The 19,066-nt window shown below is 33.6% G+C and overlaps 1 protein-coding gene across 1 annotated transcript in view; it reads left to right on the top strand.

Annotated features, from left to right (window-relative positions):
• The window catches only part of LOC150110425 (protein RCC2 homolog), a 198,403-nt gene that overhangs the window by 108,649 nt on the left and 70,688 nt on the right, over positions 1-19,066 (top strand). Inside the window, exon 5 of the mRNA XM_090393729.1 lies at positions 13,805-13,893. Within this exon, the coding sequence (XP_090249855.1) occupies positions 13,805-13,893 (89 nt within the window). The remainder of the gene's footprint in view (positions 1-13,804; positions 13,894-19,066) is intronic.

The following is a 19,066-nucleotide window of genomic DNA, read 5'->3' as shown; positions in this document are numbered from 1 at the left end:
AAAAAAAAATTACAACATTTTTGGTTATTTTAATTTTGTTGCCAAGAAGAAACCTTCTCTAACTACTTTAATAATAATAATAAATAAAAATGATAAATTTCTTCAGCATAAAGCACCTTCTTGAGACGATGATCCTTATATTAGACTCAGTAAGAATATTACCATCTTCAGTAAATATAATAATATCCTTTAATAAATAACTTACTTTTGCTAGAATGAAGCTTTTTTTTTTTTTAGGCTATTTATTTTAGTAATTTATCTACACACCTAGTGAGAGTTCACTTATGAAAAATATAACTTTCTGAGATGAGATGATGGCTATGGTTAAACAGAGGGTTTTTGTCCTCTTAAAGTTTTCTGCCTGGTCTCTGATGAGAACCATTTGAAACAGCTGCCAGGCCAGTAAAACTTAAACACACTAATAAAGGTGAATTTTTGAGCTCGTTAACTGAGTTCATGTCTTTTAAGCAGTGCAAACCAAGGCAACCACCATGTTCAAGTTTATATTTTCATAAGCTCTTAGGGAAGTTTTGAATCTGGCTGAAAATAAAATGGATATGTAAATCCATTTTTATTTAAATTCCATTTTTAGATGAAGTTGATATATATATCAACTTCATTATATAGTGACTAATAGTCACTATATATATATATATATATATATATATATATATATATATATATATATATATATATGCAATCTGTAGACTACAAAAATAAAAATTATAGATAAGATAAATAATAACCGTAAACTAGAGGCACAAGTAATAAAACCATATGAAATTTTTTTATTAGCATACGCAAAATTTTGATTCAGACTCATCAAGTTTTAGATCAAGCATTGAATCCAAGTAAAATTAAAAGACACGGTGAATCTGATTCCCAGTACTCGGATCTGAAAAACTTTAATCAAGACTAGATTTTTACTTTACGACAAATAACTGTTTGTGGTTTAAAATACAGAATGTACTTTGGTATTCTGTATTGGCTAGCCTATTCTTATTCTTTCAGTATGCAGATGGATACCTAATAAAGATAATAAAGTGAAATTGAACTTTGAGTGAGAAGTTCTGTTTGTTTGGTTTTTGCATTAAGTAAGAAATACAAAGATTTTTGCAACCCTTAAGTGACTCCTTGTAGTACAATCAACACTCATTATAACAAACTTGCTTATTATATTAAACTACTTTAAAGTTCTGAATATAGTCCCATATGCTTCAGGCTAAAGGAAATTTACTATAGCAAATGATCCATTATAACAAACTATTCCTGTGGCCATCCATGTAAGTTTGATATAGTAAAAGTTGACTGTATTTTGTACACCCATTGAGAATACATATCAATAATTGATTGATGATGAAGAATTTCTGAAATAATTGAGAATTCATGGGAATTAACAAATATGTTTTGTGGATCTGAAAAAGGCATGCGAAAAAAGATACTAAGAGAAAAGTTGTTCAAAATTCTCATTTATATGGCATTAATGGAAAAGTATGTAAATAGGCAAGTGCATGAAAATGCATCAACTAATAGTCATTCTTAGTGGAAAAACCGTAGAACAAGCAATATATTTCAACTATTTAGGAATACTTTTTAGTGATGATGGCAAGTTAAATAAGTAAGTAGATAACAGAATAAGCAAAAATGGCATTATGGCTGGGAACCAGTTAAATAAATTTATATGAAATCAGAGATTAACATTTTGCTTTAAATAGCAAAAAACAAGAAGATGAAATTGAATATAAAAAAATGACGAGCAATAGCCAAAAGAGAAACCAGAAAGAGATACAAAAAAAAAAAATGGAAAAATTTTTATCATATCTAGAATATGACATATACCACCAGATCATAGAGGTCAAGTTCATGTATTTTATACAGCACCTTTTCTGGGTGGTTATAGAGTTCACATTTGGAAATATTCATACAGTTTAGCAAATGCATTGGTGATGCTTCCTCAATGTTACATTTTTTGTAGGTGGAGAAGACTTATGCCATTGCTAAACTTGATTGGTCTTGTGTGGCCAGTCTTGAGGTGAGAGATCATGGTAGTGGCACCGCGATTAAACTTGGAGTTGAATAATATCAAATATCAAATACTAAAATACATGAATGCAGATTTAAAAGAAACTGCAAGTATGATTTGCAAAATAAATTTAAAAGAATTCTTGGATTACTTTACAGTTCTTTGGACAGATAATACTAACATCAAATATATATATATATATATATATATATATATATATATAGATATAGATATATTACACCAAAAACTTACAGAACACTTTAAATGATAACAATGAAAGAATTAAAGGACAACCTAAGTTTTTTTTAAAAAAAAATCATACAGGAGAAGATGGGATTAACTCCGAACTGTATGAATTTGGTGGAAAAAAATTTCATCAGGGGTTATTAAAATTTTTAAATAAAATATATACAAATGGACAAATATCAGTAGAATGGAAGTATAGTAATACCTATATTTAAAAAATGGTGATAAAACAAAACCTATAATTACAGAAGTATTAGTTTATTGAATACATGCTGCAAAATATATAGTAAAATACTTTATGAAAAATTTAAAATATACAGCAAAAAAATATTATTAGAATGTCAAAATGGATTTAGAAAAGGATGCTCTACAATGGATGCACTTTTTGTTTAAAACTACTTATAGAAAAAAGAAGATAATTTAATTTAGAAACTCATCTTTTGTTTATAGATTACGAAAAAGCACTTGACAAAGTAAAAAGATATATACTGTTTGATATGTTACAAAGAATAAATATACCTAATATTTTACTACATGCAATATTGAATATATAAAAGTAAATGAAAAAATGCCTGAAACACAATCTATAAACTAAGGAGTAAGACATGGATACCCTGGTACCCTTTGTCTTCAACACTTTTCAATATTTACATTAATGAAATATTAATACGGTGAAACACCTTAAACAATCCAGGTATAGAAATTTCCGAATCAGGGGCGAAGGGGGTGGTCCGTCCCGAGCAGCACTTTGCGTTTAAGAAATCTTGTCATACTATCTATAGAAGAGCAATTGAGTGATGAAATAGACTTCGACAATGTCATAGACGATTTTGCTAATGGAAAAACAAGAAAAATAACATTTTAGAATGTTGGAATTAAAATTTTACTTCAAAAATAAACATAGTGTTTTAATTTATTTTCCTATATGTCGTTTTGACTTTTTGTAGTATTTTTGATGTGTATTGAGAGGAGCGACAAACTCAGGGACCACCCCAGATGGCAAAAGCTCTAGCTACAGCACTGCCTGGAATAACAAAATAAATACACTATTATTTGCAGATGATCAGGTAATAATATCAGATAAGGAAGACAATTTACAAAGAGCAATATATAATTTAAACATCATAGTGAACAGTTCGGAATAAAAATATCCATGGATAAAACTATCCATGGATAAACTTATCTGTTCTATTATTTTAATAATAAAATAATAGAACAGATAAATACTTTCAGTTATCTTGGATGTGAAATATTATATGAAGGAGAAAAAGACATAAAATTAAAAACTTCAAAATTTTAATGGATTATAGGCCTGATAAATAGAATACTCAATCCAAATATAGTACAAAAAGAAACACACTTGAAAATATACAATACTTTAGCAGTGCCCACTTTATTATATGGCAGTGAAATGAAATTCATGGGAAGAACTGCAAAATACACATTATTAGACCAAAAAAGGAACAAAGATATTTTAAAAGAACTAAAAACAAAATCATTAGAAGAAAAATTAAACAATTATAAACAAAACTGGATAGAACATGTAAACCAAATGACCAACACCTGATATCCTAAACAAAAAATAAAATATAAACTATTGGAAAGAGAAGGCTGGGTAGACCTCAAAAAAGGATATTAAATGGAATAATGAGACCAGAACAGACAAATATAGTCTATATCTGTAATTAGCATTATGATGATGACGAAATCAGAGAAAAATATGCCAAAAGAATAAACTAATAGTTTACAAGACACTCTTCAAACCAGTTTTTAACTTATAAATCTGAGAGTTGGGTTATAAATAAAAGTTGATCAGAAGCGAGAAACCACCATACATGTGAGAGTTCTGAGAAAAAAGAAGGGGTGAACAATGACATCAATGTCAAAATAATTTTTTAAATGAAGTATTGTTATTATAATGATGATCATTATCATGCAAGAGTGTATAAGTAATCTAAGGTGACATATAATCTTACTTTATATCCATGTAAACTTAATTATTTAGTACTATAACAGTAATACTGTGTAATCCATGACGGTAAATATTAGGAAGAATTAATGATGATGTTGATGTGTTGTTTTCTAATATCCTCATTTTTTTAATATAGTTCTGCTATTGATTCCGTTTTATGTACTTTTTCTTTTTTTGTCTGATTAATTGCTTTAATTGTGATCCACTGGCTATATTTCTAAGCTTGCTTAGCCTCCACTTTTTTTTTCTTTATTCTGTAAGAGTGAGTGCATATGCTGACTTACTAGTTAGAAATGACTCGCCTTTCTATATTCACCATGGTATTCTGTCTGTCTCTCTCTCTCTCTCTCATTTTTTTTTTTTCTTTTCTTTTCTTCAGACAGCTTTCAAAACGTTTGAAAAGAAACAAACCTTTACTTTTTCTCTAATTCATGTTTAACTTTATTCAGCAATATGTGGGGGTTGCTTCCTGTTTCAAATCCCTGTTTAATCTTTGTTATTGTGGACAAATCTGAAAACATCACTGTCAACTATAATCAGTAAGCCTTTTCTTTTTTCTTTTTTTTTCTCTGCATTCTGTCTGTGTGAATTTATGCACATTTTACTGTTGGAACAGGTGTTTGCTATTACTGTTCCATGTTTAGAAATCCTGAATCGAAAATGTAGCAGGTACCATCACTATTAATGCTCATTCACAAAAATTTTCCAAAACCTTTTGGAACTAATTTTCTACTCACTTGTTTAGGCTTCCAACAAGAGACTAGTTTTTCCTTTATCTCAGCTATTCTTTCTGATAACTTGAAAGATTCCTCTACTTCTTACCATCTGTCATCATCTTCAATAGGAGCATAAACACAAATATCTATTTTCAGATTTGTCCACATCACCACTTGAAATCCCATTTCTCTTCTATAAAGTAGTTCTTTTGAGTTTGATATTGAATATTATAACTACTCCATTTCCTTGGTTGCAATTGCTTGAATAATCATATTTTATTTAGAATTATTTGGAATAATTTGCTTGCTTTAATTTTATTTATCACAGGAACACCATTTTATGAGTGCCTGACCGTTATTTTTTCTATTTTGTTTCTTTGTGCCACCTCCTTTCCATTGAATCTATTTGTGCCAGTCTTCCTTCTCTAGTGTGTGTGTGTATATATATATGTAAATAAGTTTTTTTACCTTGGGAATAATGTATATTAGGGTTACCAAGTAATTTTATAAACTTGGTTATTTTACTCCTAATCCCAAGTAAGCAAACAGTTAAGTTTGCGCCTCAAACGTAGTTCAAGTCTAAAGATGGTGCAACACCAGGGCAACTCGTTGTAAAGGTGGGTAAAGCTCTGATCACTATTCTTAGTATTTTCCATAATGTAAAGCACATCCCACTAAGAGATGTATACCGCAATGCATTATGGGTGGGGTCACTTCCCAGACTGGTTTCAACCTTTTTTGAGGTCTCCTCAGTGAGTAGCTAGACCCTAAATACCAAGGTTTTAGTAATACAGAGCCTTATCAACTTTACCTATGCAATTTGCTAAAAGGTGTTTTTATTTTGAATAATCTCTGAAGGAGATATAGATGTAAATAAGTTTTTTTACCTTGGGAATAATGTATATTAGGGTTACCAAGTAATTTTATAAACTTGGTTATTTTACTCCTAATCCCAAGTTTATAAAATTACTTGGTAACCCTAATATACATTATTTCCAAGGTAAAAAAAACTTATTTACATCTATATTTCCTCCAGAGATTATTCAAAATAAAAACACCTTTTAGCAAATTGCATAGGTAAAGTTGATAAGGCTCTGTTTTACCAAAACCTTGGTATTTAGGGTCTAGCTACTCACTGAGGAGACCTCAAAAAAGGTTTAAACCGGTCTGGGTAGTGACCCTACCCATAATGTATTGCGGTATACATCTCTTAGTGAGATGTGCTTTACATTATGGAAAATACTAAGAATAGTGATCAGAGCTTTACCCACCTTTACAAGGAGTTGCCCTGGTGTTGCACCAACTTTAGACTTGAACTATGTTTCAGGCGCAAACTTAACTGTTTGCTTACTTGGGATTAGGAGTAAAATAACCAAGTTTATAAAATTACTTGGTAACCCTAATATATATATATATATATATATATATACACACACACACACACACATGATAGATGATTTTTACTGCCTCTCTTCAGTTATGTTGTTCCAGTAGTTTACACACACTTTTACTTCTGTTTCCTGACAAAAACACCAGTCGTCCCCCCTCTTTTTTTTTTTTTTTCCCCAAGTTCTCCATTGAGATGATATTCTGTGTTATATCATCATAAGGTATATAAGGATGCTATCAGATTAATATAGAAGGAATTATAAAAAGAGTGGATGTTATGATGGGTAGAACAAGAGGCCACCCCTATAACAGTTGTATAAAGATCTGGTGAAGAACGGTGCAAGGAGGAGATTTTCTACATGAAGAGTTGTTAGTGAGTGCAATGCTTTGCCAGAGCGCATTTTGAATGCAGGTAGTCTAAATAACTTCAAAACTCATTATGATAGAGATGTTGCTGATTGAGTGTGCCCCTCCCCTCCCCCCCTACGATGAATATGTTGACTCCATGGAGGTTACCGAACTAATAATAATATTCAATGTGTTTTTCTGTAGTTTCAGCTAATATAGAATATATTTCAGTTTGCAGAGTCCCAAGTTGGTTGCCTACCATTCCTTATACTAGGCTATGTAATGGTTTATTCCTAGTTATGTAGATGTGACTGACCTTTTAAATGATTCCTGAAATTCTTCTGAAATAATCAGCTACAAGTCTTCATGAGGCTGACACAAATTCCGATGATAGGTTATATAAAATTCTGCATCATAAAAACTATTGTAACTTGGAAAATATCAGTTGCATTTTCGTTGGCAAACTTATTGAATGAGTGAACTATTTCGGCTATTTATATACAGTTTTTAGTGAAGATACCAAATGAATGGAAATAGGTAGTACAATAAGTAAAGGATGATATGGTGATTAGATGTCAGTTAAACAGATTTACAAAAAACAAGAGTAATTAGCAAAAACATGAAGCCAATAGTATGAAAGAAATTTAGATTAGAGATTGTCTGGAGAGCATAGGCATGAGGTAGAAGAAAAATTTGGAGAGTGAGAAGACAGCATCAGTGGCATAACCATATGAAAAATAAAGATTAGAAAAGAACTTGACATTATTAATGTGTGAGCAGACCAGTTCTAATCTGGTATATTATTATTATTATCATCATCATCAACTGACCTCCATGGAGTCAAGAGACTTATCACAGGAGGTCTCACTCTCACATGCACAGCTCATCATACCTTGACTTAAATGCATTCACTGTTGCTACACTCTCAGGCAATACATTCCAATCATTCACCACTCTCCGTGCAAAAAATCTACTCTCTGCCCCCCCCCCCCCCCTTGCTCACACCCATCTTATACAGCTTCCAGGGATGGCTTGCCATCCCCCCCTCCCGTCTCAGATATTCTATGAAAAATCTCATCCACGTGAATCTGTTAGTTAATCCTTATCGATTTCTGTGTCTCGATCATGTCTCCCCTCTTCCTTCTATCCACTAGGCTCTGTAATTTGCATTCTCTCAATCTGCCCTCATATTTCAGAGACCAGAAACCAACTCAGTCAATCATCTCTGAATCATCCCCTTGAAAACCAAATGACCAAATTTGTGCACAGTAATCCATATGTGGCCTGATCAAAACCTGTACAATGGAATCAAAACTTTGTTACTTCTACACATTAGTGTTCTCTGTATCATTCCCATAATCCACTGTGTTGTCCTCATAATTTTAGCAAATGTCCACAAAATTTCAAGTCCCTATCCACCATCACCCCATATCTTTCATCTCCTCTAAAATATCTCTGCCAATCCTGTACTTCATCCCATCTTTGCTTCCCAGAATTTAAAAACCTTATACTTTGCTATATTAAACTGACATCCTCTCATACACACTCACCCATGCAGACAGTCTATTTAGGTCCTCTTGCAAAGCTATGACATCTGCTCTGCTTCTCATAACTCTCCCCAAACAACAGTATATCACCATTTAAATACTTTTCAATGTCATTTAATACAAATTAAGCAACAATAAGTCCCTGAACAGACTCCTAGGGCACACTGCTAGTGACTTTCCTCTTCTAGGATACCCCCCCCCCCACCAATACACAACCTGCTGATACCATCAGCAGCCAGTCTCCAATTCAATGCACTAATCTACTATCTAGCCCCATCTGTTCCAATTTAACTACTAGTTTGTCATGTGGTGTCTATTGAAAGCCTTCGCAAAATATAATATACTACTGTATATGTCACTTTGTTATAATAAGTAAGCAGATTGCTAAAATATGATATTCCTTTAGCAAATCCATGCTGTCCATTTAAGAAAATTCTTCTGCTACGAACCCAGTTCTGAATCCTTATCCTCACTAGCTTTTCCAACACCTTGACCACAACTCCATACCAGCTGAATAGCCTATAATTTGAAGCTTTAGTCTTGTCATCCCCTTTATGAAATGGAACAATTTTGCCATCTTTCCACTCCTTTGGAACTTTGGCTCACCTAAGACTCATGCCAAAAATGAAATTAGAGTTGTTAACTCCTTGGAACATTCCCTCAAGACATGTTGTGATACATCATCGGGTCCCATTGCCTCGTTGACATCAAGTTTACTCAGTTCTTCATGTACTTCTTCATCACTTACCATCATTGGTTCCTCCCACATTCCCATTGCTCTAAAGTTCTGCATTATGCTACAATCACAAGGATGGAATACTTTAATGAACTGCTCATTAAACACCTCTTCTATATCCTCCTCAGTGTTTTTTCCTTCTCCCATTATCACTGACCAACATCATCCTCCCATAATTATTCTTCCTTCTACTGGCCACATATCAAAAAATTCCCTAAGATTTCTTTTTATGTCATTTGCTAACTGCTATTCATACTGCACTTTTGCTACTATTACCAATCGAGTTACCTTCCTTGCTTGCCCTTTGTGCTCCTCATGTAACTGATTATCCCTACTCATCTTGATGCCACCTCCACACTGCCCGTTTCTTCCAGATTACATTCTTCACCTCTCCAGTCATCCATTTTACACTTAGGTTATTTAATCTCCTGAACTTTTTGAATACACTCAGTCATTGCCTCTACAAGATATTTTCTGAGTAGAGACCAAGAAACGCTGATTTCCTTCCCATGCAATTCCTCATTCCATGATGTCATAGCAAGATGCCTCCTGAGTTTGTCATAATCACCAGCCTTGGTTCCACATATAACCCTTCCTCACAAAATTCCTCATATGGCTGGCTACTACCCAAGTGATCACTTCATGGTCACTTTCACCAACTGGAGGAAGATGTGACACTTCAGTTACAACAGTATCTTCTGGTTAGATAATCAAATCCATGACCCTTGATTCATGTGTGGCTTCTGTTACATACTGCTAAAGGTTGTTGTCCCTTAAAAACTCAAGAAATTCATTCTCTTTGGTTCCTGATTCTGTGTCTTCATTCCATTCTATATTACCATAATTGAAATTGCTCGTAATCATCACCTTTTTCTTCTTAGTCAGACCAATTTGCCTAATTATTTCCTTTTTACTGCCTTCCACATTACCAGATCATAGCAACACCCTACTGAACATTTCATCCTATCCATCTCGACTTCAGTCTATGTGGCTTCAAAACTCACTATCATTGGCTTTGAAGATCGGCACCCTAGATGGACACAACTCCTCTGCCATCATCAGTAGCACTCCTCCCCTTTTGCCTTACATATGTAGTCTGTTTTCACCAAGGATCACATATCCCTCTCTCTCTCTTTCCCTGTCAGAATGTCATCCTCATTTAACTATGACCTCCTTTATTCCAACAATGTTTGGACCAGTGAACTCTATCAATGTTGCAAATTCATTCACCTTGTTTCAAATACTTCTAGCATTTGTCAACATACACACTAGCTCATTTCTGTTTCTATAACAAATCCCACTGACCGTATTTCTCGGATATGACTCCTCCACACTCCCCCATCCATTCCTGTCTATCATCATTGATATTACCCCCCCCCCCCTCCCTGAGACCTAAATGTCATCCCCCCACAACCTTGACCATCTTAATCCTTTCTTGCACACCCACACATCTACTCCTGAAATCATCATCTACACTTCTCACGCAGTGTCTCCCTGTCCACCTTGTGTTCACTCGTGTCACCCACCTCTCCATTCACAAATTTGCCTACCTTACTCTCCTGCTCTTCCACAATACCTTTTGCTTCCTCAGGTCTTACCTTCACTTCAGTCATTTTCTCTTGCAGCAGCAGTTTCTCCAACTGACTTACATCAAATCCATTGAAATCTAGCCCATCGCTTTTATACAGCTCTATCCTCAGATTCTGCTAGCATACCATTCATAATCTTCGCTTGCCTTCTCAACTCATCATTATCATACTTGGGCAACACACTGACTACCTTAACTACCACACTGTTATCTTTCACTTTCCTTAACAGACTTGTGGCATCCCTCCTTACATTCTTCTTGTTACCAGTCAAATAATTTCTGCCAGCCACTTCTACCAACTGTTTTGCTTGTATACTCCTCTTATCCAGTGTTTCAACCACCCTGCTCATTCTACCTCCCTGAAAACAGACATTGTGAACTTTTTCACTCATCATATCTTTTATCATCAAAATCCTTGTACATTGCCACTCTTAAATCATTCAATATTTCTTTCAAATCTTGTTTCACCCTGTTCTTCTTCACATTCCCATGCATATCCATAATTTTCTCAGTTCATTCCACATCTTTTCTTCTCTTCAATTATTTTCTCCTTGCTATTTACACAGATCATATTTTCACCACCTTGCGTATCCCCTCTTACCAATCGTCATCATTAACTCACTGCCACTTTTGCTTGCTGTCTTACCATTACTGTTCAAATGCTCAGCTGTATCGTCAACTCTGCTTACTCCCGATTGAATACTGATATTATCAATCCTTTGATAGATATCAGTATTGCAACATCACTACAAGTAGTTCTAAAAAAAAATTCCTATCTATGCTATTCTGGAAAAAAAAAAAGTGACTGCCAAATTGTTAAATTCGAGTCCTGTCTTTTCACAGCACTACTGTTAAAATTAACAGTATTAGTGTGCAGATTTCTTGCTTATGTTCTTTCTTCCTCATTGAACATGGATATTTTCTATCAAAGGAATGATGGATAATATCAGTGGCGCTGCACTTTCTGTGGTTACATAATGCAATTGTAGAGAATAATATTTTGTGCTTGAGATTATTTGGGTTGGGGGGGGGGTGCAGAACCCTGGAGCTGCATTCACGATTTTTTACCTGCTACTGCTCATGTTCGGTATCTCATAATCCATAATATGCTTATACTTCTTATGCACCTAAAACTCTCTTATCTCTATGTCTCATTAATCCTCTCTGCATTGATATCTTCATGTCTCCAAGCATATATATACTGTATTCACAGCATGTCACAATTTTTGAAAAATCTATGCTACTTGCATTTGTCTTTTGTGGCATCCTACATTTTACTCATACTCTGAAAGCTGCATACAAGGAACAAAGAAATTTAATGAATACAGAATCTTAACAGATATCATCCATCAGAGGAATGATGGATGATATCAGTGGTGCTGCACTTTCTGTAGTTACATAATGCAATTATAGAGGATAATCCTTTGTGAGATTACTTGGGTCAGGTGGTGCAGAACCTGCTACTGTTCACATTCTATATCTCATAATCTATAAGTATGCTACACTTCTTATGCACCTGAACTCTCTTATCTCCCTTATTAATCCTCTCCACATAGATATTGTCAATCTCTCTCTCTCGAATATTCACGGTATCTCACCATTTTCGAAAAATTTAGTTTTTCGAAAATGGCGAGATAAAAAATGGTGAAATAAAAAAAAAAATTCAAAAAAGGGCCATAATTGGTGGCACTGTTTGGCATATGGCACCCAATAATAATGCATGTTTGAAAGAAAAAAAAAGTATAGTTAACATAATGCAATTATAGACGATAATCCTTTGTGTTGGAGATTACTTGGGTCAGAGGATGCTGAACCTGGAAAATTTTTGAAATGTTTTCATGCCAGATCTATTGAAATAAATATTTCCAGCAGTATTAAAATTTGTACGTATTTGCATAACATAAGCAAGAAATCTGCCTACTAATACTGTTAATTTTAATAATGGTACTGTGAAAAGACAGGACTGGAATTTAACAAGCAGTTACTTTTTTTTTTTTTTTTTTTTTTTTTTTTGGAATAGTATAAGTAGGAATTTTTTGAGAATTACTTGTAGTTATGTTGCATATTTTAGTTATTGTAAAAAAACAAACAAACAGAAATCATCTGTTTTTTTTTTTATTGCAATTGGTGAATTTACTTATTATTTTATGCAAACTAGTAATACGTTATTCACCGGTCCTCATGTGACATTTGGACAACTCAACATCAAACATTCTTTAATTATATGAGTTTAATATAATATCTTTATAAAGAAATTATTTTATTTTAAAACTGTTTCCTTCTTTTACTGTTAGATATTCATTATTCTTAGAAAAGAACATTCATGTTGTTGAGTTGTTTGAATCCGTATTGCAACAAAGCTGAAATAAGAATGTTATTCATTTATTTCTCTTTAAGTGTTTTTTAATTTTTTTGTGTTTTTTTTTTTAATTCATTTTTTACTTGGCCTAGAAACCCTGTTCCAGAGACCAAACGTGAATGTTTCAAGCCACTTCAGGCCTCCAGTAAGTTTGAATCCATGCCTGCAGCAGGATTCGAACCCACATCTTGTTGGTTGGAGGGTGGATATGCTAATCACACCAGGCCAGCAAAAAAAAATAATAATAAATAAATAAAAAATAAATAAAAAATAAAAATAAATAAATAAAATCCTTAGCTTACCCCATGATACAATCTTTTGTTGGTGGGATTCACATACAAAAAAGTAGCATGAGTATGGAAATTAGTTTTATCTGCATCCGTTTTAGATTATACGTTTTTATTACTGAAATAAGAGAGCCAAAAGGCTTCACTTCGGCAATGCACAATTATTCAAATTAAGTGGATATTGAATCCAACATTATTTCAAAGCTGAATTTTTAAGTGCATTTTTTTTTTTTAATATGAAAATCTCATTGTGGACAGCCACAGGAATATATTACTGCTGATTTATTTTTATCCTTCATATTTTTGTATGTGGATTCTGCTTTTTAAATGGGAGGTTGCATCATCATTTAAGATTAGAGATGTGTGATTAAAGTCACTCGAGTAATGCTGTTTTGGATTCTTGTAGATTTCTTGTGAAGATAAATATCCAAAGTATTATTATCAGTAGATATACAGAGGTTATATTAGCATGATTTTTACTTGAGATTTGTTATATCCCCCCCCTTTTTTTTTTTTTTTTTTTTTCCCTGTGAATGTTTGATGTATACTTTGCTAAGCACTGACATAGGTCTGCTTTACATAACCACTTGTAGATCGAGGCATTGTATATAGCTGTGGAGACAACAAAATGGGCCAGTGTGGAAACGGATCTCAGAATACTGCACTAAGTATTCCAACCAGAGTAAGTTATGTTTAGAGGTATTTTCCTTGGTTATTTTTATAAAAATGATAAATATTTTTATATATATATATATAGATTTTACAAACATCATTTTATCAGAATGTTAGACCACTTTCAAGAGATGCAAGGCCCAACATTTTTGAAAGGTGTGTGCACATGTTCACGTGTGTGTGTGTGTGTGTGTGTGAGAGAGAGAGAGATTGCTAAAAGTATTATTTATTACCATTATCATTTATAACATACAAAAATACTTTTTATAAGGACAACCTTAGTCATTATGGCTAATATGTGTTATGCAGAATTTTGGTTTGATTAATTGATAATTAATCAAACCAAAAAAAAATTAATTTCAGAACACTGTTTTTTAATCTTGTACTTTTCTAAGTTCTAAAGCTTGGAAAATCAAATTATTTACTGAGATCCAAATTTGAATCATTTATGAATTAGTATTGCTCAGTGAAATATGAACTTCGTATTTGCAGCACATAGCAGGTGCAAATGCCATCTAGACCTGTAGGCTGCTGTTAGGCAAAGCTACCTCACAGGTAAAATGAATTACAAGTTGTAAATGTTTGTTTGCATAATAAGGCTTAATAATACATGGTAGTTCAACTTATCCAATGTTAATAATTTGAATTTGGTCAATGCGTTTCACTAATATTTTTTTTTACTCTTGAGAAACACTTGTGACATTATAATTAGGAATTATGACACGTTAACACAAGAATATTTTAATATTTGCCAAATATTTCAGTCTGAAACTAACAGACTATCTTCAGTGGCTACATAGGAATAGTTTTTAACAAGGTGGAATACCAACAATTGATCATTCAAAAGTAGAAAGAGCTGGGTGATGTTACTTTGCTATGCATTAAAGAAAGGAAAAAATTTCATCAGAGTGCTGACTAAATTATAGGTATTAATTCACAATTTCATATAATAATCTTAATTTATAAATAACATTAGACTAACATAGGAATTAAAAGTCTCAATTTAAAAAAAAAAAAAAATAAATAAAATAATGTGTTATCCAGAGTAAACTTTCCCATATTTTTGATAAGGATATACGGTGATTTTGATTCAGGTTATGGTGTTGAAATATGGCCTCAGCACTCTGAATAGGTGTTCGAATTTATAGCGACATCTGCGTAGAAGACGAGTCTTAGACCAGAGGATGCTGTGGCTTGTCTCTATCCCATGCTGAGCCAATCCAGACCTATTGGATTTGTTGTGCAGAATGTATGATTGATGTTCTTGAATTCTTTTTTCTATAGAGCATCCTGATTGTTCAAAGTAGGATAGATAGTAGTTACAAGGAACTTGATATACACCAGGCAGAGACATAGTTGAGCGTTTATCTTTAGAAGAGGTGAAATAGGTGGATATTTTGTTAATAGGGATATCAGTGGCTGTTAAATCATATTTCTTCAGAATTTTTGAAATTGGTTCTGAAATCCCGGAAATATATGGAATTGGAACTCAACGTATTGATTCTTTGTTGTTCTGGATTGGATTGTAAGAATTGAACAGATGTTGTGTACTTTTTTCGGAGAAGCCATTTAATTTCATGTGATGTTTGATAGTTGAAAGTTCTTTCTGTAATTCATGAGTAGTTGAACAATTAGTTCTAGCTCATCGGATAAAACATTTTATGATTCCTGTTTTTTGATAAGGATGATGAGCAGATTATTGACATCTTCCCACAGATATTATAAAATTATTTGATTTCGTGATGCACTCTTGATATTTCTTCTGTCAAAACAAATTCTACAACCAAGTAGAAGGAACGGCCATGGGAAGTCAACTTTCACCTGCTCTACCCAACTTTTATTTGGAACATCTATAAGACGTCCTGTTTTCATCTATATTCCCTCAACCATCCATTTGGGTGAGATATATAGACGACATCTTCTCAGTGTGGCCTCATAACAGATTCCTTACCTTCCTTTTTTAGCCAGAATCAATTCCTTACATCCTCGTATTAAGTTTACCACGGAGATTGAAACAGACAACAAGTTATCCTTTTTAGACATCCTCCTCACATTCACCTTCAGGTGTTCTATCAACAATAGTTTACAGAAAACCCTCTTTCACTGGATGTTATATTCTCAAACAATTATTTGCTCATCATGCTTATCAAAAAACAGGAATCATTAAATGTTTAATCCAACGAGCTAGAACTAATTGTTCAACTCCTCATGAATTACAGAAAGAACTTTCAACTATCAAACATCAAATGAAATTAAATGGCTTCTCTGAAAAAAGTGCACAACATCTGTTCGATTCCTACAATCCAATCCAGAACAGCAAAGAATCAATACGTCGAGTTCCAATTCCATATATTTCCAGGATTTCAGAACCAATTTCAAGAATTCTGAAGAAATGCGATTTAACAGCTACTTATATCCATCATCATCATCATCAAATACCCGACATTTACCCTCAAGGGGTGTACAGGATATGATAGTACTACATAAAAAATTTACACCATTAATAACTTCCTACCTACAACTTTCTGCCAAATCAATCTGTTACCTGTCAAAGCTACAACATTGTCAGATCTTATATTTATATATCTATCTTCTAAGGCACTTTTTACCGTATCAATCCACCTATATCTTGGTCTTCCTCTGGGTTTTTTTCCTGTCAACCTGGCAGAGAACACTTGTTTGGTTAATCTTTCCTCTGCCATTCTTTTTAAGTGACCATACCACTTGAGATTAGCTCTGCTAATGCATTCCTGGATGCTGACAATGTCAAGTTCTTTCCTAATATCCTTGTTTTTAATATGATATTGCCATTGATGACATCTGTCACGCCTCTAATCTTTCTCAGGACTCTCATAACTGCAGTCTCTAGTCCTTGGTCAAGTGTTTTATTTCTGACCCAGCTCTCAGATCCATAAGTTAAAACTAGTTTGAATGTCTTGTACAGCTAATTTAGTGTTCCGACTAATTTCTCTCTTATTCCATATGAATTTATTCAATTGACTTCCTACCATACCTTTGTTGATTCTGTTGTCTATTTCCATATTTAATTTACCATCTTCACTAAAAATCGTGCCTAAGTAGCTGAAATGTTTTACTTGTTCCACAGATTTTCCGTTCACAACGCAGTTGACATTTTCAACGATTCTGCCTATTTTCATTGTCTTTGTCTTTTTATTGCTGACCTTCATACCATATCTATTACAACAGTTATTCAATTTAGTGAGGGAATCTTGCAGAATTGTAGCGGATTTATTTAGAAGTATAACATCGTCCGCATAAAGCAAAGAGCTGACATTAACATCTCCAATTTTGATATCATGTTTAATACCACTTTCCTTCATAATGTGATCCATATAGATAATGAATAACAGAGGGGATAATGTACATCCTTGTCTGACACCAGATTTAACATTAAACCATCTTCCTGTACTTCCTTCAATTCTAACTGCTAACTTACAACTCAAATAAAGACTAAGTATTGCTTGATATAATGCCCCATTGACACCATATAACTGTAGCGTATTGAATAGCTGCTGTCTTGGCACCTTATCATATGCCTTTTCCAAATCGACAAAACTTAAATACAGATCTTTGTTATATTCCCATGCTTTCTCGACTCTTTGTCGTAAAGTGAAAATCTGATTCTGACAGCCTCTGTTAGGCCTGAATCCAGCTTGTTCTTCACCAAGCTTTTCTTCCACAATTCTTCTCAACCATTTCTCAAGTATACTTGCATAGATCTTGCCAGGAACACTCAGTAGAGAAATACCTCTGTAATTCTCACATTCAGTTTTATTTCCCTTTTTATATATGGGTACTATGAGAGCTCTACTGCAATCATCGGGAATTCGTCCCTCTGTCCAGGCTTTCTGAACTATGCATTGCAGCCACTATAAGACTCTTATACCACCATACTTCAGCATTTCTGGTCGAATATCATCTACTCCAGCTGCCTTTCCACATTTCAAGCCTTCGATGGCTTTTTCTACTTCAAGTATGGATATGTATTCCTGACTGCATGCCTGGTCAGTGTTTTTTATCACTGTGCTGTCATCACTGCTTGTTTCATTTAGCAGTTTTTCAAAGTAATTACTCCATACTTCAAGGATATCTTTTTCTCCAGTTTTCATGTCACCTTTATCATCTCTAACTCCTTTTACAGCACTCTTTCCTCCATTCCTAAGTTTCTTCAACAACCTCCAGAATATTTTGCCACCTTCTTGATATTTATTTTCTATATTCTTGCCAAAGTCCTCCCATGACTTTTGTTTAGCTAGTTTTACACAGTGTTTAGCATTCTTGCATTTGTCTCTATATTCTCTAAGAGCACAAGCTGGCTTATTTGACAGGAACTTTTGATATGCTTTCTTTTTTTCCTTCACTGCCTCTTTAACTTCTTGTGTCCACCAGGGAGTTCTGATTTTTTTTATCCTTGCAGACAACCTCACCACATACCTCTCTGGCAGAATCAATCAATGTTTTCTTCAGAGTTTGCCACTGAATCTCTAAGGTTTGATTCCTGTTCTCAAACTCTTTCATTTTTTCTTCAATAATCTTTGTGTATTTTAGTCTGCAGTTCACATCTGAGAGCTGCTCAACTTTTATTCACTTTAAAACTTTTTTACATGTTATTCTTTTCAATATGAAATTCAATTTTATCCTGCTCAAGATTAAATAGTGATCACTTCCAATTTCAAATCCTCTGTACACTCTGGTGCCTGCACCAGGGAGAAAACATCACTATCAACAATAACATAGTCAATGAGACTTTTCTTATTCCTAGCCTCTTCTCTCCATGTGAATTTGTGCACATTTTTATGTTGGAACATGGTGTTAGTAATAATCAGTCCATGTCCTCAGCAGAAAACTAACAGATATTTGCCATTATTATTAGCTTTGCTCTTTTCTCCAAATTTTCCCAAAATATTTTTGTATGTCTCACAGTCATTTTCTACTCTGCTATTTAGATCCCCAACAAGGACCAACTTTTTCTTTTTCATTGTCTCAGTTGCGTTTTCTAAAGCCTCAAAAAATTCCTCCACTTCTACCTTAGTAGAACCTTCTGTGGGACCATAGGCACAAATGTCTTATTGTCCAGTTCCCCATTCTCATATTTGCCCACATTACTCTACTTGAGACTGACTGCCATTCAATAAGATTAGCCTCATATTTTGTGTTGAATA

Source organism: Typopeltis vanoorti, chromosome 1, assembly GCF_054136105.1.
Source record: "Typopeltis vanoorti isolate ZY-2024b chromosome 1, IOZ_Tvanoo_1.0, whole genome shotgun sequence".
Lineage (NCBI taxonomy): Eukaryota > Metazoa > Arthropoda > Arachnida > Uropygi > Thelyphonidae > Typopeltis > Typopeltis vanoorti.
The sequence above is the reverse complement of the archived record's forward strand: the minus strand, read 5'-3'. Positions and strand labels throughout refer to the sequence as shown.